Genomic DNA, 23538 nt, shown 5'->3' with positions numbered 1-23538 from the left:
AAACAGCTCCTCCGACCCTCTCCTTCACGGACATCCATCCCTCGCCACCACTTCCGCTCGGTTTATCTCTGTAGACAGATGAGAACGACCTCATGTTTCCATGGTTACATTTCACAATGTTAAATCACAATCTGCTCAAGAGCTTTTCCTCACAGCTCAGTCATGGCGTGAATCAGAAAAAAACATCTTTCAGTTAATTTGGAGACAGAATTAAGGTGGATGGATATTTTATTTTGAATTAAGCTTTAACTAACATATTATTTTAGACTTTTATACAAAACAACATTTGGAGGAGCTTAAAATGTGACATTTTTCAGAACTTAAAGGCTGATGTCCTACAAATATTGCATTTTCACTATTTTGTGTGAAATCATGTATTTTTTTTGTCTGTAACAACTACACATATGTTTTCTCCGCTGTGACTCAGTTATATTCTCTATTCTTCTGTCGTGTCCAGAATATGCTGAGTTCCTCCACTGTAAGGGCAAAAAATTCACAGATTTCGACGAAGTCCGGCAGGAGATCGAGGCCGAAACTGACCGAGTCACAGGAGCCAATAAAGGCATCTCCCCCGTACCCATCAATCTGCGTGTCTACTCGCCTCACGGTGAGGCTCACAAAACTTCTTTTTATTGAGCTTTGGAATGATTTTTAACTTAATTTAGTTCTCCATTAAATGATTTTCTAATATATTTTGGCTCTTAGTTTCAAAGTTTTTATTGTCTGTCATTAAAAGGCAAGTAAAGTATTTTTGTTTCTGTCTGTGTATGTGCTTCTGTTTATTAGCAAAATATCTGATGAATTACTGGATGGATTTAATTGAAACTTTGAAAAAAGTATTCACTGAATGTGAATCGAAAACTCGTTAACTTTTCAAGTCAGTCCCGTTCAATATGGCCACCACAGATAAAGATTAGTCAATATAAAAATGACTACAGTGCAATCAATGTTTTGGATATAAAGCTAAAATTTGAAGTGGTAGAAATCCTCAACGCATATTCTGAGCATGACATCTCATAATATCGCATGAGGACATGGTGGGACCAAAACAACTGCAACTCTTAACTCTACAACTCGTTCCTCAACATAAAATGATTGTTTAAATTTGTCATTAAATTAGTCATGAGGCCAGTGATGCACATTCCTTCAAGGCTGAGGTTTAATTTTGTCCTGTTTTCTCCTCTTCACAGTGCTGAACCTCACTCTGGTGGACCTGCCGGGGATGACGAAGGTCCCGGTGGGCGACCAGCCTGCAGACATCGAGTTCCAGATCCGAGAAATGTTGATGCAGTTTGTGACCAAGGAGAACTGCCTGATGCTGGCCGTGTCCCCAGCAAACTCCGACCTGGCCAACTCTGACGCTTTAAAGATTGCCAAAGAGGTCGACCCTCAGGGTGAGTGCACATACACAAACACACAGATGGACTGTCATGGACATTCTTTTTAGTTATTTATGTAACTATGACACACAATGAAGTCCTCATTTATGTTCTGCTAGAAACAATTATCATATTATATCGCCTGCTGCAGTGAAAGGAATGCATCTGTGTGTGTGTTTGCTTGTTTGTCTAGTCACAAAATTTCTTATGAACCACTTAATAGATTTTAATTAAATACTCAAAAAGTAATCATTAGATGTACATAAATTAATTATTTATTTTTGGAATAACCAGTTTCAAGATGGCTGCTACAGCTAATTGAGGAAAACAAAAACGGCTATACGTCAGACAGTTTTGCAGATATTGAGTGAAAGTTGTGTGTTGTAGTTGTTGAGACTGATCTCCAACATGTATTCTGAGTGCTAACAGTCCATGCAAGATTATTATTTAAAGCTTTGCAGGAAAGGTGGTGGGCGTCCAATTATTCTGTCAATGAAAGATAGTTTCATTAGTTGCAGTTCTTCTGAAGACGTTTGTTTTTAACCAATACGTCAGTGTTTTATCCACTGCATATTGTGGTAATTAGAAAAAAAACCCAAACAGGTTTGTCCCAGTGGTGTAGCCTACGTGATATGCAGGTATATGGAGTATACCCACTAGAAAAGTGTGGGAATTTCAGTATACCCACTTACAAGTGTCCAGTGACACGAGCCCATGTCATGTATCATTGGCAATGACATGGGCTCGTGTCATTGTCAACACATTTGGGACATTTTATAGACACATTGAGTTGGTTCAACCTGTTTTTTGTATAATTAACACTTCTGTATTTAATACTTGAACATGTTTTGCTTTGATACCATTTTATAAATTCTATAACGTGTTTTTAATACAAAGCCAACTGTGGTACAAAGTTTGTTGTACATGTATTCAAATAAAACCATCAGAGAAAGTTTGAAATGTTCAATATGCTTAAAAATCAAAATAAATTAATGATTACATTGTACTAACCGGTGTACTTTGGTTTCTGAGCACAGTATATCCACTACAAAAAAATGTAGACTACACCACTGGTTTGTCCTGTATTTGGTTTTACAATTCTTTTTCTTGTAGGTTTGAGGACAATTGGTGTGATCACCAAACTGGACCTGATGGATGAGGGAACAGACGCTAAAGACATCCTGGAGAACAAGCTGCTTCCATTGCGACGAGGTGCACACACACACGCACACACATGACCATATATAAATGTGTTGTGCACAATGCATTCTTCCTCCTCAGTGCAGAGACTCATGGTTTCCCTCTTGTGGCGGTAACGCAGGCCTATCCCAAGTTACTCGAGGCTCCAACAACTAGGAGGAGAAGAAAAATGGAGGGGAAGGTGGGAGGGAGCGCAACAAAGCAGAGTCAGAAATCACAAGTTGAAAAGTTAGAAGAGAGAAAGAGCTGGCAGAAAAAGGAGAAACACTTGGAAATGCATCTTGTGGGTTTTTTCCCTTTGGCCTTGTGCTGATGTGGTTCTTTACTTTTCCATTTGCACTTGGTTAGACACCAGGCATGTGCTTTGAAATATTCTTCATGGCCGTTGTTTCTTTTTTCCACCTCTCTCTCAGTCTAATGCCCTGGATGTTCAGATATCCAACGGGCTGGCTCAGATTGTCTTTAGTTATAGAACATGAAACAGCTTTTAGCAGAGCGATGCAGCAGGAAACATAACTGGAGGTAAAACAGAGTCCTTGCAAAATGACTTCTCCTGGTTAATGGCATCACCCACTGCTGAAGGCGACGTGATAATATTTTTTCTTTCTACAATTAATAAACTTATTGAGTCAACCCAGTTCAAGATGGCTGCCACAACAAGTCAACTTTAGTCTAAATAAACATGGTTATACTTCAAGTAACTTTATAACAATTGAGCTAAAATTTGGAGTGTTAGTAGCTGAGTCATTCACAAGATATATTTTAAATCTACTAATGCAAAAGTTTGCTTGAATGTTCATAAAAACTTTAACTAAAACAGCTAAAACTGTCATTTCTCCACATAAGAGGATCTGAATTTAAAACTTTTGCATAAATGGTAGCTACTGAAAGGAATCCTGTTAATTTTGTTTCTGTCTTAAAATGTTCTGATTTTTTTTGTGTTGGGAAACCCCTTCCTCTTGCGTTCTCTCGTCTGCTCAGCATCCTTTTCAGTCTATTTACCGTCTGTCTTAAAAAAAGTTTTCCGCTCAGATTAACATTATGAAACATGTCTAGAGGAGTTGGATCCTCTTGGAGCGGTTCTGTCTGAGCAAAGAGTTTATGTGAAAGATAAGAGTGCAGAACAGTCCAAGTTTCCTCCAGTACTCCTGTCCAGACTTCTTTCTTTAGGGAGTCATGAAATGAGTTGGAGCTGTTTATTTGCTCGCAGTAAATCGGTTGCAGATGATGAACATTAGTGGGTCTCTTGTCTGTCCAGGTTACATCGGCGTGGTCAACAGAAGCCAGAAGGACATAGATGGAAAGAAGGATATTACTGCTGCTATGGCTGCCGAGAGGAAGTTCTTCCTCACCCACCCTGCCTATAGACACCTGGCTGACCGGATGGGCACACCGTACCTCCAAAAAATCCTCAATCAGGTGAGTAGCAATAGCACTAAAATATTTCTCACTTCCACCACTGATCTAACAGTGACCCTTTGACTTGATCAGCAACTGACCAACCACATTCGTGACACCTTGCCGGGCCTGCGGACCAAGCTACAGAGCCAGCTCCTCTCCATAGAGAAGGAGGTGGAGGAGTACAAAAACTTCAGACCTGATGATCCGTCTCGCAAAACCAAGGCTCTCCTCCAGTGAGTGGCAGCGCAGACAGACAGGAAGTTGTGCAGACACATTTCTCACTGCACGTGTCTCCATCTTTTGTGCAGGATGGTGCAGCAGTTCTCTGTGGACTTTGAGAAGTGCATAGAAGGATCTGGAGACCAGATCGACACGGCTGAGCTGTCAGGTGGTGCGAGGATCAATAGAATCTTCCACGAACGCTTTCCCTTTGAACTGGTCAAGGTGCGTGCGACGTCCAGAAACCCGAGTGCGCCAATGAGCAGATTTGATCACACTTACTGTCTCCTGGTCACACAGGAAGATTTGTTTATCAGTTTATTGTTAGCTGAAGAGCAAGTTGGAACAAAACAGAACAGGTTAGTTATTAGTGTTTAAAAGAGGAAAAGGACACTCTGTAATCGCAATCATGTTTAGTGCTCAAATCTTTAAGAGGTAATATAAATAGGTAAGAGTTTAATATAAAACTGATCCATCTGCGCTTTAAGAGAGGTTCAAGCTTTCCTTTTTTAACTCGGTGAATAAAAAGTTGGTGACAGGACAATCAGTGATCATTGCAGATATTTGTGTCACAAACTTTTCCACATGTGAGCAAATGTGTTCACTTCATTTGAAGTAACAGGTTCAACAAGCGTAGCTCATCAATTCACCTGCTTGGTGTTTTTGACTTTCTTTCTTCTCACCGATTCCATTTTTCAACCTTCAAGATGGTTTTGCGTCACAAACATCCTGATATGACAAGTTTAATGTGATTATTTACAGCAGGAAAAGTAAGAGTGGGACTGATAACCCACTCAGGGAATTATTGCAATGACGTGAGCAGCAGCAGGAGTTTTCTGAGATTAACTCGTCCTTCATGAATACATCTGTAGATTTCTTGCTCTGAAGTTTCTATAAAAGAGGCTTATACTCATTTATACTTCAATTTTAGATCTTTTTATTTCACTGTTTTTTAATTTATTTATTCTCCTCATCCACTTCCATCCTGTCTTTTCCTCACTCACCCTCCAAGCCCTTTCACCTTGTCTCACTCCCAGTCCTCCACTCCCTGCTTTCCTTCCTCACTCATGTCCTCTCTCAATGTCCCTGTGAGCGTATAAAACTTTATTGTCTGCAGAGAAATGCAGTTTCTCACCAAGAGGACAGAGCAGGTTGCTTCCTAATCAGAGGATTAACTGAAAGCACACCAAAAAGCCTCCGTCGGATACATTTGAAGGCGATTTATTGTCTTTTATGTGCGTTTTTTAAAAAAAAAGTGTTTTGGAAAAAGAAAAATCTAAAACCCGATAGATGCATGTGATGCATGTGGTGTTGCTGTAAATTAAAAAGGAGATACTTGAGCGGATTTATTAAAAACAGATGGTAGGAGAATAATACATGAACTCACATGGAGTCTGCTTTGTGTTTGCCAGAATACAAAGTCACTGAGTGTGTTTGTGCTTAATCTCCTTTCTGTCTTCTTTCAGATGGAGTTTGATGAAAAGGAACTCCGCAAGGAAATCAGCTATGCTATCAAGAACATTCACGGCATCAGGCACGTCTATCCTTCATTTCCTTCCTCTGTCCTTCCATCCCTTCTTCCTCACCTCCTCCTCCCCCTCCATCTTTACTCTGAAGCTAACAGTCTCTCTATCCTCTGCTGCAAAGCTGTGACCAAAAATATGCTCATACATTTAAGTTTGTGCATAAACTGTGTGGTTAAGCGATACTCGATTTTCTTGCCTTCTTTATGCGGTTTGATTTGTTCTTGTACTTTTACATGGTTGGTTTGTGTGGATGGTGAAATCTTTCTCTTTTTTAAATTTCACATGTGTGTTAGCTCACGTTCACCTCCTCCAGCATTATTTGTATGTCATCCTAAAGGCTAAAATACCAGGAAACGATTGATAACAGTTCAGATTTGGTGCCAAAATTAACTTTAGCAGCTCAACAACATTTCACCGACTGGTTTTATGAAGTTGTAAAGTGAAGTGGTTAGCATTTTGTCTTCTTTAAACATAGTTAATCTGAATATTTGTTTAGATAATGATTTTATTTGTCAGGCTTGAGCTGATTATTCAAATAGTGACAACCTGACTGGTCATGGGACGTCTCCTTGAAAATGGGAACTCTCAAAGTTTTTACAGTATTCCTAGTATAAAAAAGTAATTCTAATTATTGAGTCATTCAAGTCATTGTTAGAAATATCTCTTGCGTTAAAGGGACAGGTTATATGTTTTCTAGTTATGTTCTTTGGAAAGGTAATAAACAGTTAATATCTTACCTGTTGTAGATAGTGCTTTGAATGACCATAGTCTGGAGAAGAAAATGTTTAATTTGGATTAGACTAATGAGCTAGCAGCTAATCTGAGTGAGACCAAAATCAAAGTGGATTGCTGTTAGCTCGAAACAACTGTTTTCAAAATGTTATTTGTGATTCATGTAGGCACTTTTTAAAAAACATTTTATTTTTGTCAGATTTGCATCACATGAGTATTTAGTCACCAGCAGTGCTACAGTTAGCTGCTACTGCCATTTGTGCTTGTAAACCATAAAATGTATGTAAATAACCATGTAAAGCAAATCTGATGGTGATATAAAGGTTCATAAATTAGCATTCGCTGTAACCGAAGTGAAAGCTTTTCGCCTGGAGTTGTTTTAAGATGACAACAGTCCACTTTGGTCCTGGTCTAACCCAGACTAACCATTAGCTACTGTATTTTTCCGTCTATAAGGTGCAATTAAAATCCTTTAATTTTCTCAAAAATCTACAGTGAGTCTTATAATCTGTTGCGCCTTATAGTCCAAAAAATAAGCTAATTAATCTGGTCAAAATTAAACTCCCATCTTTCCAAACTCAGAATCTTCAAAAAGCTATCTATAGCAGGTAAGATATTAATTTGTTATAACCTCCTAACCAAACTACATTTAAAAAAAATCAGAACTATTTAAGTACTAACAATTTAAGGGAATTATCCCGGGATATTTTTTCTTCTTTTTCTGATTGGTTAAAGGTGGGGAGGGAAGGCAAAGAATTAGAAAAATAACTTCACAATTAACATTCTTCTCTCTGCCTCCTCCCTCCTCCTGTCTTTCTGTCTCTCTCTCCCCCTCACCGGTCTTTCGGCCCCGTGGCTGGTTCTCTCGGTGTCGGGCAGAACCGGCCTCTTCACCCCGGACATGGCCTTTGAGACCATTGTGAAAAGGCAGATTGGGAAGATTAAAGAGCCTTGCACCAAATGTGTGGACATGGTCATTTCTGAGCTAGTCATTACAGTTAGGCAGTGTACCAGAAAGGTAAAAAACAAAACATAAACAGTGGTTAGCACTTGCTCAGTTTGTGCTTTTATCCTTTGTCCTCAAAAAGTCCTGCGGTTTTTGACTTCCCTGTGCTGTGACCACCTGACTCTCTCCAGCCCTCGTTGTTGTCGGACAGCGAGGGGACACCTGGAGTGGCAGGGTGGGCTGATGTTTACCTGCTTGTGGGTCATAGTTGCTGAAGAAATCCAGTGTGGAAGCTGAGCAGTCATCACAATACGATTGTTGATCAAAGATAACACAAGCGCATTTGAAAATGGAGATTAATACAACCCCAGTTACGACAAAGTTGGGAGCACATGTTCTAAAATCTGTTTATACTCATCTGCATTGATGGGCCTCTCTAGATGCGTAAGCTGCCCAATCTGTAGGCTCTAGTGCACCCCCATACCATCAGAGAAGCAGGCTTTTGAATTGTGCTCTGATAACAGGCTAGATGGTTCCTCTTCTCTTTAGTACAGATTGAACTTTTTTGGATTTTTTTACCTGGATTATTGAGCATGCATCAGGATACAGAGAACATTGTTTCCAAAATAATTTCAAATTTTGATTATGTACTTATGAAAGATTCAGCCTCTAAAATGCTCTTTTATACACAGTCCTGGTTCCAATTTACCTAATTAGTTAGAAAAAAGCTCCTCCAGCTGTTTTTAATTCACACTACCTACGTTTACAGCCTTTTGTTGCCCTTCTTCTAACATTTTTTAAATCGGCTGCTGCCATAAAATTATAAACGATCAAAGAATTGTACAATTTCTTAGTTTAAATATTTTACAAGTTTACTGTATTTCATTGTGAGCAAAATGTGGATTTATTGAGTTTGCAAGTCATTGCATTTTGTTTTTAATTGCCATTTTACAAAACGTCCCAACGTTTTCAGAATTGGGGTTGTAGTCGTCCTTATTCATTTTTCACCTCGAGTAGCGTGAGATCTACTTTAAAAATGAAATTAGGAACTCAAGCGTTTCCACTTTTCCGACACAAATTCGTTAAATCATTTGTTTATATTTTAAAATGTCCTACAACCATGCTAGATGACATCAGTTTCCAGACTTTCTCATGTGTGAGACTGCAGTCACGCACCTGCAGACATAAAAATCACAGCCTAACAGCATTTAGAAGTGGGGCCAAGACAAATGAGCAGTAGTCTTTATCCAAATGGATCCACTGTGACTGAATGATTTCAACAGCAGCGGCTTGGAAGACCTCGGAGAATAATTGTTATGATAAAAGACTTGAGCTAAATGTTAGAGGGTCAAATCCAGGAGGGGTGGGGGATTATGGGTCTTGGCTGGATGTCCAGGTGCACATCTGCAGTCTTGTTGTGTGTTGTTGCTTCAAGTTTTGGCCGGTGGTGTCATGCAGGCTGAGGGGGTCCTCTCTTTTTCTAACTACTTGTCTTCTCTTTCTGCTCCCGCTTTCCTCTCAGAGAGAAACTCCAGTGCTGGCCTGTTTTAGAATGGCTTGGGAAAACCAAATGTTTCACTCGTGTTTTCTTCCTTCTGCACTGTTTGTTCTTCCAACCCTGACACCCCTTTCTCTTTGTTTTTTATACCATCTTTACCATCACTTTTTTCCATAGTCTGGTCATTGTCTCCCTCCTTTACTTTGTTTCCTCTCTCTTGGTTTGTTTTCATCACCTCTTCACCTGCCTGTTTTCCCATCTACTCTGTCAACTCCTTGTTTGGTGCCTCTTTCTCCATCATTTCTTTCGTTTTTCCTCTTATGCTCTCGTTCTTTCTTGTTCTGCCTGCTCATTTCAACAGGACGGGGCTTTTCACCCCTGACCTGGCCTTTGAGGCTATAGTGAAAAAGCAGATCCAAAAGCTGAAGGAGCCCACACTGAAGTGTATAGATATGGTTGTGGGTGAACTCACCTCCACCATACACAAGTGTAGTCACAAGGTAACACGCTCCAAAAGAAAGAAACAAACACTAGCGACATTTCTGTTAACCTCAAAGGTAGGGGTAGACTGATGGCTGGAGATGATTTGACCCATTTTTATAGAAATCACAAATGATTCAAACTCTAAAGGAAGGATTTATTTACTTTACAATAGTCCCTCGTTGATTGCAGATCCGTACCCTGAAGCCCTGTGATAAGTGAAAAACCGCAAAGTAGGAATAGTAGTACAAGTAGTAAGTAATAGTTTATTTTAGTATACATACTGTATATATATATATATATATATATATATATATATATATATATATATATATATATGAAGGCATTTTAAACCCTTCCCACATGCTTGCAATATTCTAAACAATGTTTCTAAACTCTAAACGCTCTAAAAGAGCACATAATGTCATGATTTCAGCTCTGCCTCCAGCTGCAGTCAGCTGCCTGCAAGCACTCTTGGCCACGCCCACTTCTCCGTTCTACACAGAGAACAGCTGATCAGCTGCAGCGGGAAGCTTATCCTGCAGTGTGGGCTGCACAAAGATGCAGCAGGTGCTAAATATTTTAAACTAATTTCTTTTAAGTAAAAAAATCCATGGCGATCGTGTGGCTCATCCATCAATCAGCCAATTGTGTTTTATGTCCAATCTTAATTTGAAAAACCGCGATAGAGCGAGGCCATGAAAAACGAACCGCGAAGTAGCAAGGGACTACTGTATATGCTTTAATTCCAATTGACTCTAAGCTCAAACTTTGTGTAAACTGCTCTTAAATACACTTTTATAAATTAAATTAGTATTAATTCAGAAGCTAGTGAACATCTGCCTTTTTAGCCGTATGTCAGCCACATTTTGAGTTATACTCCCTAAAATTAGCAAATTTTGTAATGTTAATTATTAGTTCATCTGTATGAACCGTTGTAGATAAGCAGATTTCATTTGTTGTTCTGAAAGTTTGACTAAAGTGATGAAGAAATCAAAGTTTGACTTGAGATTGATACTAGAGCCAATGCCAGGGATCACTAATGTGTTTGCATTTTTTTGCTGAGAACGTGCACCATGTGTTGATGCATCACGTTAGGGCAAAGTTAATTTCACGAGATGACCAAAAGCAACATCTTTTATAAATTTGTTAACCACAAATATCAACAAAGACTGAATAAATATTAAAATGGAACACATATCAAACAACAGAGCATAAGGTAGCTGGAATGCTTCACTATGTCCAAGACTAATAATAAAAAACAAGATTTATCCAGCAAATATCAGTCTATTCTTACTTAATTTAATCAAAATCTTAATTAGACTTTTTTTTTCTTTTTTCGGAACGCTATGGACCTTAAATTAGCAAGTGCATGTTAGATATTTTTTATTGATTTTAACTTTTGATGTCTAACAAATCACTTCAGTTTTTTTTTTTAACCAAAATTATTTAACCCTGTTTCCAAAAAAGCTTAGGCTCTGAATACAGTGAAATGCTTTTAAAATCAGAGCACACTGATGAGAAAACTGAATCACAATAAAAATGAGGGTAAAGGAAAAAGTCAACAAGTCTAGTAAACTAGAAAACATATATGCTCAAATTGCTAGCAATAGCGTCAAAATTTAATTAGTCTGGCTTATTTATTGCGTGATATAAATTTTTGCTCCCTCTGTATTTTGCAGCATTTTTTTGTTGTGTGCCAAAAGTTAAATTTGTGACTATTCTTGACAACAGGAAGGCCCGTCTTTGGTGAAAAACACCCTGCGGATCTAAAATATCTACACAAATCAGCATAAAAGCCGATTTGGTAACCTTAAAAATGTAGATCAAATTCAACCTCCCTCTCTGCTGTGCTTCTGCTGATGGACCAATTTCTTCGTGTTTTAGATGTTTCTATCAGATCAGACTACATCAGAGATTTGACATTTTTATTTTTTATTTGTCTCTTGTTTCATTGTCAAAACACAGTGAACATTTAAACAAATACAACTGAAAGTTATTTGTTATTAATGTTAGCAAGATCTGCTTTAATGATGCCTTCACAGAGAGGCCAATAACTTATTGCCCTATGGTTCATCGTACACTCTGATTTTTGAACTGGGAGCTGATAATGAATCAGAATCAACCTTTATTGTCGTTGCACAGAAGCACAACAAAATTACATTTCAGTACAGCCGTCCAAACATGGGTAGATGGGAATGCCTGAGGCTGCAGCCTCATGTGAAGCGCTGCCCTTTTCGTTTAGATAAGGAAAAATGGAAAGCACGAGGAAAGGGGAGGTATAAAAAAAATCATATCTCACATTGTGTCCTTTACGGGACAAAGTGTGAGGTTGCAAAAAAACCTCAGCACAAGAAAAAGTAACACACTGGTGACATATGAGGGGGGAGCAGAGCGTCTTGTTCACATAACATCCAGGAGAACTTGAGATAGTCAACCTTCCAAGGCCGACACCGCGGGAGCCAGATTCAGACAGCAACATTTGTTTTGGGTCAGGCCAAGCTCTAATGCCCATTTGCCTTTTGCAATCTTGCTAGTACATCTCAATGGAAAATTTTATCAATTGTGTTGAGAGACCAGCTGACCAGATCCATAATTTACAATTATTATGATATGCAAAAAGAGGCTCTGAAAAATGGTTCACCGGACAAAGAGCAGAGCAAGGAAGGAGCAGAAGGGAAATGCATCCGCCTTAGCCGAGAGCAAAACCGAAAGAAGCTCGTTTATCATCTGGACTTTAAACATCTTCATGATGTTTTGTGTTTGTAAACTTCATTTAAAAGGTTTTGTTTTGTTGTCAATATATAGATGAGGTTTCTAGAGCTTCTTCAACTCTTAAACTGGAGTCATAGTTAACTGATTTTAATAAAAAATAAATTCTTCTGAACTTAACTTTGTTTACCTTAATAGGATTAGAAACTAAAGGTATGATAAAAAAAAACAACTTTAAATATTATATTTAAAAAGGTATTTTCAGATCTTTTCTTGGTTTATATTCAGCGCCTGTCGTTTTTGGAAACAGCTTTATATTTTTCCGTCTTTGTCAGTTCAGTTAAACGTACCGGAGCGACTGGTTGTGTGGTTTTCACTCACTGACTAACTGACACACTCTGAGCATCTTTTCTTTTCTTTTATTATTTTTAATCTCAGTTTCTCTTTCACCCTCTCCATCCTGTCGTCCTCTGCACCTGTATTCCAGCTGCGACCTCCGTTGGATTTCTCTGCTCTGTCACACTTTAATCCTCGTTTTGGTTTTCAGAGACGAACGGTATTTAACGATACTGTAAGACAAAATGCAGCGTTAGGGGAGAATCCACAGAGGGGTCAGTTTGAAGTCCCTGCACCCCCCCCCCCCCACCTGGCTCTTTGCATTGCATGTCAGTCTGAATTAGTAAAAAAAGCTGAAACATTTCCTCCACTGTCAAGTCAGTCAAAACTGGGCACGCGCAATGTGTGACAGCCTGTCTCTGTCTTCAAGTTGCAATGCATTGTTCAGGTCGTGCAGATTATTTTGCTTTTAGCCGTTTTATATTTGGAATGCGTTTATCTTTTAAAATCACCTGAAGGTGGGGCTGGAACATTGTTGTTTTTGCCTGTAAATACAATTCAAAATGGCCACCACAGCGAAGCAAGCTTAGCAAACATAATAAAGGGTAAAACTCAGTTAGTTTTACAGGTTACTGAGTGAAAACTTGATGTGGTGGTAGCTGAGAGTCATTCACAACACATACTTTGAGTGCTAACATCTAGCTAACGTCATTTCTGAGGTTTGACCAAAACAGCAATATCTGTTCCCTCACATCGAAAGAGGATATTTGTCTAAAACTTCAAAGAAATTCTAGACCTTCAGTTAGTTTAATTTTTATATTTTATTATTTTTTTTGCAAATGTGAATTTACAAGCTTTGAGAACCTTCAGATGCACGTCATCAGCAGTTTTCATTAGTAATGAGACAGTACAGATATTATTAACTGCTGCCATCTGAACAAAGTCAGCCCAAATTACAACTCATCCTCAGTTGGCTTTACAATCTTTGAATAAATAATATGTTTATTTATGTTTATTTGTTCTTGAATCTCTAGTTCAAGCAAAAAAAAAAAAACTCCCCAGAAAAACAAAATGAATGAGGAACAGCAGAGAAAACCTCAAATATTCATGCATTAGTGTTTGTGTCTGCATGTGAAGAGCTGAAAAGCATGACTGGCGTGCCTTAAAGAACTGGTCACTCATCATGTGTTTCCAACACTTTAAAAGGCCATAATTTGACCTTTAATGTCAGGACTTTTACCATAATTTATCTGGATATTCTGACTTCTTCTTTCCAGCATAATCTGTGCTGTAATTGGACCCAGGAAACAATAAATCAAACCAGAAAATTGTCCATTGATGCCCGCCTCCCTCCCCAAAAAATCCCCATCAGACCGACATGAAAGATGCATTGTAACTTGCACAGAAACAAACAAACCAAAAAAACATTTATCTTTCTCTGCATTGTGATTTTGGCTTTTTGATTCTTATTTCTTTCATCCTCACACTTTGGCTAATGTGTTTGTGTCACGTTGGAGGCCCACCAACATCTGTGGCTTTGCACTGAGCTCATGGAAAAAGACTCGCAGTGTGCTGGAAATGAGGCTTTTCTGCCAGGAGCGCTGGTTATTCTGTGTTTGTATTGTAATATCACAGACTTAGCTCTGTTGCTTTGCATTTTGTCCATGCTGGCAACAAATAAACGTTTTAAACACAATCTAAATAAAAAAATCCACTTGCTGGTCAGGATGTGCAGAGCATATATCTAAGTCTGGGATATACCCAACACATGTTTAAATGTCCTTCTGTATTTTGTTGTCTGTGGTTCAGTGAGATGAGGAATTTGGTGTGTGTGTATATGTGTTGATTGACTGTGTGTGTGTTTATGCTACCTACCTGCTGGTTTCTGTGCTTACAGTTGGCTCAGTATCCCATGCTGAGAGAAGAGATGGAGAGAATTGTGACTCAGCACATCAGAGACAGAGAGAGTCGCACCAAAGGCCAGGTACTCCTCTTACGACGCCTCACTTTCTGGACGGTGACAAAAAAAAAAAAAAACGTTGCTGCTAGAGCACCCAGAAAATTAGTTTTTGCCAACATTTGCTGTTTCACTCATGCACCACAAATCAGGAGATTCTCTGCATGAGTTGTGCTCTCTCGACTGGAAATTGCACCTGAGTAAAGCCCAGAAATGGCAGGAAAGTATGCTCTGTGAACTGCAGCCATTTCGTTAAAGTCATAAATCAAATTTACAACTTTACTTAAAAAAAAATAACAAAATTTAAATTACCCTGATCAAAAAAGTCAATTTAACCTTAAAAATACATGGTTTTTAATATAATATTTCTGCAGACACTGTAAGGACAATATCTGGACTACAGTAAGTGAATACATTTTGATAATAAGAGTTTATCTTACTGTACTTTAGGAATATATTTGTTTATGGTTGTATTTGTACAACATGCATATGTGTAGTATAAAAATTACATGAAGTGACATGCAAACCATGAGAAAAAACATAAAGCAGCAACTTCAGAGAAACACAGGCTCGTTATGGAAACTTGTTTGGTGCCTTGATGTTGCATCCTCACATTCAGAACCTCTGGATAGAGTTTGCTACATTTTGGTGCTTCAGTGCTTACAAGAAGCTTTAGTAGATTTTGTATTAGGTGACTGATTACTTTTAATGTAGGAACGTTTCTTAGACGGACAGAAAAGGTTAAAATGTTGCCAGAAAGTGGCCAAAAAACACAAATGAAGCTCTTTAAAACATTTCGACTCCTGTTGTCATTTTCCAACCTTTGCTGTGATTTTTTTTTTACCTCCTGTGATGCAAAATCCTAAGAAATAAAAGTCGGTGTTTCACAGGAATTAAAACAATTATAAACATTAATGCATAAACTGAGCCAAATTAGGATAGGGATAAACGTGGGAAGGTCGTAAATCATCTCTCCTATTTTATGTGAAATTAACAAAATTTAGTCAAACAAAATGTAACATTAATTGTGTAACAATATTTTGGAATAAACAATGAAAGGTGGGTTTGATATTTGAATGGATTGGATTATGAAGGTTTCTGAGTACTTATTTTAATTTGAGTACGTTGCCTGCGTTGTCATTTGCAATTATCGTATTTTCCGGCCTATTTTCTGTCAAAAAATGTCTAATAATTTGGAAAAATCCACAAATAAGTCGCTTCGCCGTATAAATGATGTTTGTTACGCATCACCGGTGACAACCCGGAAATACTGTATGGGCTGGTGTGCCAAAAATCAGTTGGCTGCCAAGTGACGGCCGCGGGAGCGTGCACGGGAAGACTTTATAAAGATTTACACTTAAAAACAATTATTTGTTTTCTCAAAATTATAACAAAGGTGTGTCTCAGTCCAACTTTTCCTTAATAAATGCACTTTGATGATCAAATCATCTGCATTTCAAAAGCCGATTAGCGGAAGCAGGAACGTGCAGAGGGACAACTCGCTGTGCATTTCTTCAAAATTTAACAATATAACCACCTAAAAACAATTATTTGTCTTCTCGAAATTATAGTAAAGGTGTGCCCCAGTTGAACTTTTGCTTGATAAATGCACTTCAGTGGTCAAATCAGCTGCATTTTCAAAAGTATTCGCTGCCTCGGTGCTCTGGGAGCGGGCAAAAGGAGGAAATCAGGAAGGAGGAACACTGCACATTTCTTCAAAATTTAACAAGATAGCACCTAAAACAATTATTTGTTTGCTCGACATTATAACAAAGGTGTGTCTCAGTTGAACTTTTGCTTAATAAATGCACTTCAGTGGTCAAATTAGCTGCATTTTGCCGGGCGGCGCAGCAAAATGAAGCTGATTTGACGGTTGCTCCAGCTGGACGAAGGTGGCAGGCTATGGCAAGCCGATTGTGTCAATAATAGCCACTTTTACCTATTACATGACACAACGACATGTCATAATACTCGATTGCTATCTAGCGGCTAAAAATGGAAGTGTGCAATACTTTCAATGTCAGAATGAATGAAAACGGTCATGTCTCAGTCAAAAATGTGGTTACAAATATGGGAAAAATCCATAAATAAGTCACTTCAGTGTATAAGTTGCAGGGTATGCAAATTAGACAAAAGATGCAACTTATAGGCTGGAAAATCCAACAGGTTTTACTGATATTATAAGAATAATGAAACAATATTTAATAAATAGAAAAACTCCACTAGTTGTGATATTCATGCCACAGCTTTGTGTCTCTCAGCATGAGTTAAGACTCTAAAGCCAAATTAATTTCCTCGATTGTTTTTCACAGATTTACATCATGAATCTGGGCATTAAGTCAGTTATCTCTTCTGTTCAGGTGTTGCTGCTGATTGACATCGAGTTGTCCTACATGAACACCAACCATGAAGACTTTATTGGATTTGCAAAGTGAGTTTTTCCTGCTAAATCTCAGCTTTCTGCGCCTTTTACGAGGCTCCTGGTGTCCTCTGATGGTCTGTTTGTTGGCAGCGCTCAGCAGAGGATCAGCCAAATGAACAAGAAGAAGACAGCTGGAAATCAGGTACTCCCATCAGAGTCGAATGGACGCTGTTGGTTTCTAGGAGTTTGTTCGGGACTCTCGAACACAATCCTGTTAGTTCATGCTGCACCCTAATGTACAAAAATTGTGCGATCGTAAAACAAATGCGCCTTTTGGTGAAAGCCACAGCTGTGTCAGCACAAATGAAGAATGTTGGAACATATCCAGGATGCATTATCGCTTCTGGGGTTAAAAGTTTTCAGAAGCGGGTTTGTGTAAATTGTAGATTAGCACAAACATACTCAGCTTACTTCCCTTCAATATGAATAAAAATACAAATAAATCTATCACATCTATACATCACAAAAGCTCTAACAATAATTATGGATTAAAAACAGCTTTTGCATGATTCACACTTTGCTTTTAGGTGTATTTTGCTACACATTCTGTGGATGCTTCCACTTTTTGCACATATCATTTGAACTTTCTGCAAATCCTGTCTTATGATATTTTTTTTACTTGTGTTTCCTACAAGCTTTTCTCTTCTCTTTTCTCTTTTTTCTGCTGGTATTGACCTCGCTGTGGTTTTTTTGCTTCAGGATGAAATCATGGTGAGTAGTGGGAGTGTGTTTTAAAGTTGCATGTCTGCAAGTACGCTTTCATATGTATGAGGCGAGTCTGTGGTAACATTCATGTCTTTTTGGAATATAACTGGGATTTGCTGTAAGATGAATATTAAGTTTCTTAGAAACGGCTTTTAGATGGCAGGTGGCTGTAGAAAGAGACGCTTGGCTGCTTCCTTTTCCACTCCTTTTCACTCTTCAGGCACAAACGTATGCACTCATAAAGAAGATTACACGTTAATGTAAATGTGCTGCACATTCTGCCTGCAGAACAAAACCAGACTGGGATATTTCCCTTGTTATATAATATTCTTGTGCCATGTAAAGGCTCTGTTTGGAGACGAAAATTATTCCCTCTCTAGCTGTGCTTGAAAATAAAGTGAGAAGAGGAAAAATAATAATTTTAACTGCAACAATTCAGATCTCTGCCTCTGTTTTTGTTCCCCACTTTTATCAAACTCATGCAAAGTAACATAAAGAGCAGAGGAGGTACAAACCCTGCAGTGTGGCACACATATGGCACCCCTTCGTCTTCACCGTGATTAGTGGCCAAAGGTTAGAGGCACATGGTAAACAAAGTGGGGAACTTCACTTCCTGTTTAGAAATGGATGCTGCTGGCCCTTTAAGACCCCACAGCTTCTGTTTTTCTCATTCAGCACCTTCAGGCCAGGAATTTAAAACATAACTTAACAAAAAAAAAAAAAAATAAAAAATACAAACTGGATTAAAAAAAAGGCTAAAGCAGCCCTTTGTTATAAAACAGCTCAAGATGCAGCACTTGATTATTTCTCCGTGTAAAGCTGGAGAAATCTCAAAGATTACAGCCTTAATGTGAACAAAATCCATAAAAATACACTGAGGGACTGATAAAGAGATTTTTCTTTTCTCTGCAACATTAAACCAATTTTTTTTGTCCAGAAAATAATAAAAAGTGCATTTCACTTTTAAACTAAAACTGTTGGTAACTCCTTTTAAAAAACGTTTGATAAGACTTGCTGTGCAATGCTGTTTCTATAAATAAAGTTTCAGTTTCTCATGTAATGTTTTGAAATTGAAAGAAAAATTGGTTGAAACATTTTGGGTTTTTCAAGAAAACAAAGAATATTGAGGCTTTTCTTTTAAGCAAACTCATTGCCTCAATAAAAAAAAGTATTCTTAAGGTGAATTAGGGGTGTGGTGGTGCAGAGGTTAGAGAAGGTGAGCCTGTGATCGGAAGGTTGCCAGTTTGACCCCTGGACCGACAACATAAAAAATGTGGGTCTGCTCCACCTCTTGGGCCTTTTATTGAGACCCTTAATCCCAATTTTCTGCTCCCCGGGCACCCTAAATGGCAGCTCTCTGCTCCACACAGAGGGCTGTGGTAGCTCGGTGGTCTGTGGTTGCATCAGGAAGGACATTAAAACAATTGCCAAGTCTTTGTGTGAGTTAGTTCGCCGTGGCGACCCCTGAGGAAGGGAGCAGCTGAAAGAAGAAGAAGATTCTTTAGTGAATTACTCGCGCCGTCCTAAAAACAAATAGAACTGAAAATGTTTCAATCAAATGCATCACAGAACAAAACAAATCACCTGCATCTCAATGCACGATTCTCAAATATTTGCCATGAGCTGTCAGTCGTAGCATCCTTACCTCGCTCAACCCCACCCTGCCTGCTGTCCTGTAGCCCCCCCCCCCCCAGCAGGCACCGACAATCTGCTGGTAGTTGAAGCAGACTTGAAGTATTTGGCCTTTAATACATGCCCTGAGTTGGCGTAGCTGTGTAACAATCTCTCCACATTCTCATCCAGCCGGAGAGAGGAGTTAACGATCGGTTCAAGGTAAATAACTCATTGTGTCTATAGAGTCTGTGAGGAGAGAATGAGGCACGAGATGTAGAAAAAAATGAATGTTAGGTTGTGTGGGTGAGAGTTTTTGCAGCTTCTTAACTCCACTTGAAGAAGTTTTTTAAAACTTTATCTGTGGCTGCTTCTGTAATAAATATAAGCATCACATTAGTTGTAATCTATTTTGTTACCATTTGTGGATTTGTCTGTTTCTCAGGTGATCAGGAAGGGCTGGTTGACCATCAACAACATCGGCATCATGAAGGGAGGAGCCAAGGAGTACTGGTTCGTCCTGACTGCAGAGTCGCTGTCCTGGTACAAGGATGATGAGGTCAGCTCTCACACACACATAATAACTGTCAAACCAATTAAAACGGACTGCATAAGCATGCTTTTGATCCGTGGGTGAACATGCAACCTTCTTGTAGTGAGGCGACAGCGCTACACACTGCTCCACCGTGCCGCTACTTTCCCACTAACACACACACACAAAGAATTCAGATCTAAGTCAAGTATTTGTTTCTTTTGTGATTGTCAACATTTTACAGTAGAAAACCACAATTCTGAAAAAGTTGAGACATAGTGTAAGATGTAGATAAAAACAAATGCATGCTATACCATACCACTTTGTTTATAAAGCACTTAAAATAGCAACAAGGCCAGCCAAAGTGCTGCACAGCAGAAACAAACAAGCAAAGCACACAGCCAAAATACAAACATGTAGATCCAAATGGAAAAAGAAAGTAACTAAATGGCTAACATTGTAGAATAAAGACAAATTACACAGTGTCAAAAGTCAGGGAATAGAAGTGGGTTTTTAAACTAGAATTAAAAGCTGTGAGGGAGGGGGCCTGTCTGACATGCAACACAGAAGACCCTGTCACCTTTGAGCTTACGATGTGTTCCTGGAACCAATAAAAGCGTCTGATCTGCTGACCTCAGAGGTCGCTGTGGGACATATGGCTGCAGCAGATCAGCGAACTAAGAGGCAGCACAGCTGTTCAGAAATTTTAAAACATACAGAAGGAGTTTGAACTGAATTCGAAAGTGAGCCGGGAGCCAGTGCAGGGAGGCCAAAACTGGTGTAATGTGCTCTCTTTTGCCTGCACCAGTTAAAAATTGGTCTGCAGCATTTTGAACCAGTTGCAATCGTGCAATGGAGGTCTGACTGATTCCAAAAAGAAGCACATTGCAGTAATCAAGCCTGAATGTTATGAAAGCATGAATTAATGTCTCAAGGTTACTTTTGGACAGTATGGGCTTCAGTTTAGACAGTCGCCTTAACTGAAAAAAAAAACAAGATTTATCAATCATGTTTACATGACTGGTAAGTTTCATGAAAGGGTCAATTACCAATCCCAGATTAGTGACTCTTTGTTTCTCTAACGGGGCTAGAGAGGAAAAGTCGATGCAGTGGTTCTTGATCGTGCCAGTAGGATTTATAAATCTCATAAACCATATTTTAGTCACAATGAAAAATAGTAAACATATCAATTATTGAGACTAAGGAATTCTAAGTAACCAATTAATAAAATTATTATTTTGCATTTAATGGCAACAACACACCTCAAAAAGTTGTGACAGCGGGAACAAAAGCTGTAAAAGTGAGTGGCATGAATGAACAAACAGCTGGAGGAGCTTTTAGCAACTAGTTTGGTTTATTAGCAACAGGTCAGTAAGAAGAGAGAATCACCTGTCTGTGTAAAACTGTCTCATAATATTGAAACAATTTCAGAATAATATTCTTCAATTGAGACTTGGGAAGACTTTGAAAATTCCATCATCTACACATCACTGCATAATTAACGACTTCAAGAATCTGGATAAATCTCAGCCGTGCCGTTTTCAAGTTAATGGTCTTTAAAGTTATATGTTTTTGGATCAAAAACCCAGACTTTTGCACAACACTAAAGTTTTTGCGACGCACTAAAATCAGCAAGAGTTCACCAGTTGTTGTGAGGAGAATTTTATCAAACGTTTTAAAGAAAGAAAAACCTTGAGCCATTTAAAAAGGAAGTTTGTATTTTTCCAAACATCCCTGGAAACAAATTTATTTCCAAATACTTTCACGTATGGAAGCCATTTCCCCCTCTTTAATAGGTTCAGCATTGTCACTGAATGCTACTCTTTACTGTGCATCTTTGTTGCTTAATCACTAACTTTTTAAAGATTTTTAAACAAACTACTAAACCAGAGCTCTGTCTTTGTGGTAGGCTAAAGATGATCCTTTCCTGTTTTCATTCCTCCTCATTCCTGGCAACAACAACAAAAAAAAAAGTAAATAAATAAATAAAACAACCATCATCGCATTTAATGGTTGTACTTGGCGTGTGGAAACATTTTGATCTGCTTTGTTACTTGTTGTATCCCATGATGCTTTGCAGAACTGTTAGGCTGTAACCTTCTCCAGTTTATAGCCAGAGCCGCTCATTGCTTGATATGAGGAGTGCATGTTTGCATGTGTACAATGGAGTCTCCTCTTTCTAAAAAAAAAAAAAAAAAGTCTAGACCCCCAGCGTGTCAGACACCAAAGCTGGCACACACATGTGCATACCAGAGCCCAGTCCCAATTACACACACACACACACACAAACCTGCTTCTAATAAACTTACTTTATTTCAAAGGAGAAGTGCAGACTGGACAGCAGCAGAGGAGAGGGGCGCTGGCTAGCAGGAGCAACAAAGACGACGTGAAAGGAGAGAAAGTGTTGATGAAGAGGCATCACTGAGGGAGGAAGAGGAGGATGATATATATCCCGTCCTCCTATTCTCCTCCTCTCCTTCCCTTCACTGCATCCTCAAAAGTAAAAAGCAGAAGTAGTCTTTTTCACGTCTCAGCCGTTCCTCCATCTTTCCTTTTCTTTGCCTCCTGTATATTTATTTAAACGTGGAACTAGGAGGGCATATGGAGAACAAAAACCAACACTGGCGTGGCTCTGCTTCGAGGCTGGAGGGCACTGCAGTTCTCTGTAAAAAAAAAACTTTTTGTTATGTTTTCTGTCCAAGCTTAACATTTTACTTAGGCCCCTCAATCACACACAGCCACACATGCTACAAGTCCTCCTGAGGGCCTGTCCTGCAGACCTGCCAAAATAAACACTGTTAATGAAATTTTTATGTTTAGGTTAAAAGAAGACAAATGTATGTACGCAAGCCGATTGTGGCGCTCGATTCTGCAGGTTTAGCAGTTGCGTATCTACGCTTGCTTCTTCGCATGAGCTGAAAGAAAACCAAGGCGACGCCATTTTATTGACTGCCTCAGAAAACGGGGAAAACCCTTACTGTAGTTTGGCAATGCAGAGAAAAGCACGCACGCACACACACAAGCACATTACCCCCAGACACTAATAATAACTCTGAACCCAACTATCGGTGCCAGGATGTTTTGGTTAGTGTGTGTGCTTTTAGAAAACTTCTGGTCTGCATTACCACCGCGAATGCCAGTTCTTCAAATCAGGCTTTTTTTTTTTTTTTGTTTGTATGAAACTCCCGTGAAGCAAAGCCAAAAAAAGATGGCATGAATGAATACAAGAACCCCCCCCCCAAAAAAAAAGCAAAAAAATACAAGTAATTGTTTCAAGTGGCTCTGATCAATAGATCTTAAGTGTGTCTGAAGGTTGCTTTTTTTAATCCAGCTGTTTTTTTAAACTCTTTTTCAGTCCAGTACCTGGCAGTTTTCATAAGCATGTATGTTTTTGTTCTTTCGCAAAGCCACTTTACTCTGACCTATGAATTATTCAGCAACAAAAAAGTTTCATGAACCAGTGTTTACGAATCCATTTTCAATAGGATCTTCAGGGACTTTACCACAAAGGCATAATTAGTTTTTAGTTTCTTTAAGTCAAATCTATAAAAAATGTATACTTCATCACAAAGAAGTGGATTTTCTGAATAATGGTCATACAGTTGATCTGCTATTGTTTGTTGGCGTCTCTCTATTTCCTAAAAACATATTTAATATAAACGATTTTCAAATACTGTTCATCTATTTTTATTAAGCCTGACACTTCTTCTCTTCTCCTCTACTTTTCTCATTTTTTAGGCACACACAGTCCAGTACGGTGTTAAGGTCAGGTACAAAAACTGGACAGGAAAGAACTGAAAATTAGCCAAAGTACTACGATTACTTTGTAAGACCTCTAGAAAGCCTCGAGAACTATTGATCACTGGAGGACTGCAGGAGCAT

At 38.7% G+C, this 23538-nt stretch overlaps 1 protein-coding gene across 3 annotated transcripts in view; it reads left to right on the top strand.

Moving 5' to 3' along the window:
* Positions 1 to 23538, top strand: part of dnm1a (dynamin 1a) — a 52271-nt gene that overhangs the window by 11382 nt on the left and 17351 nt on the right. For 2 of the 3 annotated variants that reach the window (XM_037692101.1, XM_037692100.1), the window contains exons 3-15: positions 458 to 607; positions 1191 to 1394; positions 2493 to 2591; positions 3838 to 3998; positions 4071 to 4213; positions 4289 to 4424; positions 5666 to 5733; positions 7337 to 7475; positions 14327 to 14413; positions 16747 to 16817; positions 16899 to 16950; positions 17508 to 17519; positions 19570 to 19683. In XM_037692101.1, the coding sequence (XP_037548029.1) occupies positions 458 to 607; positions 1191 to 1394; positions 2493 to 2591; positions 3838 to 3998; positions 4071 to 4213; positions 4289 to 4424; positions 5666 to 5733; positions 7337 to 7475; positions 14327 to 14413; positions 16747 to 16817; positions 16899 to 16950; positions 17508 to 17519; positions 19570 to 19683 (1436 nt within the window). Of the gene's footprint in view, positions 1 to 457; positions 608 to 1190; positions 1395 to 2492; positions 2592 to 3837; positions 3999 to 4070; positions 4214 to 4288; positions 4425 to 5665; positions 5734 to 7336; positions 7476 to 14326; positions 14414 to 16746; positions 16818 to 16898; positions 16951 to 17507; positions 17520 to 19316; positions 19347 to 19569; positions 19684 to 23538 lie in introns of all 3 variants that reach the window. The other variant, XM_037692099.1, reaches the window with a different exon arrangement.

The sequence above is a fragment of the Nematolebias whitei genome, chromosome 18 (assembly GCF_014905685.2).
Source record: "Nematolebias whitei isolate Nwh7 chromosome 18, NemWhi1, whole genome shotgun sequence".
NCBI lineage: Eukaryota > Metazoa > Chordata > Actinopteri > Cyprinodontiformes > Rivulidae > Nematolebias > Nematolebias whitei.
This window is presented reverse-complemented; position numbering and strand designations above follow the sequence as displayed.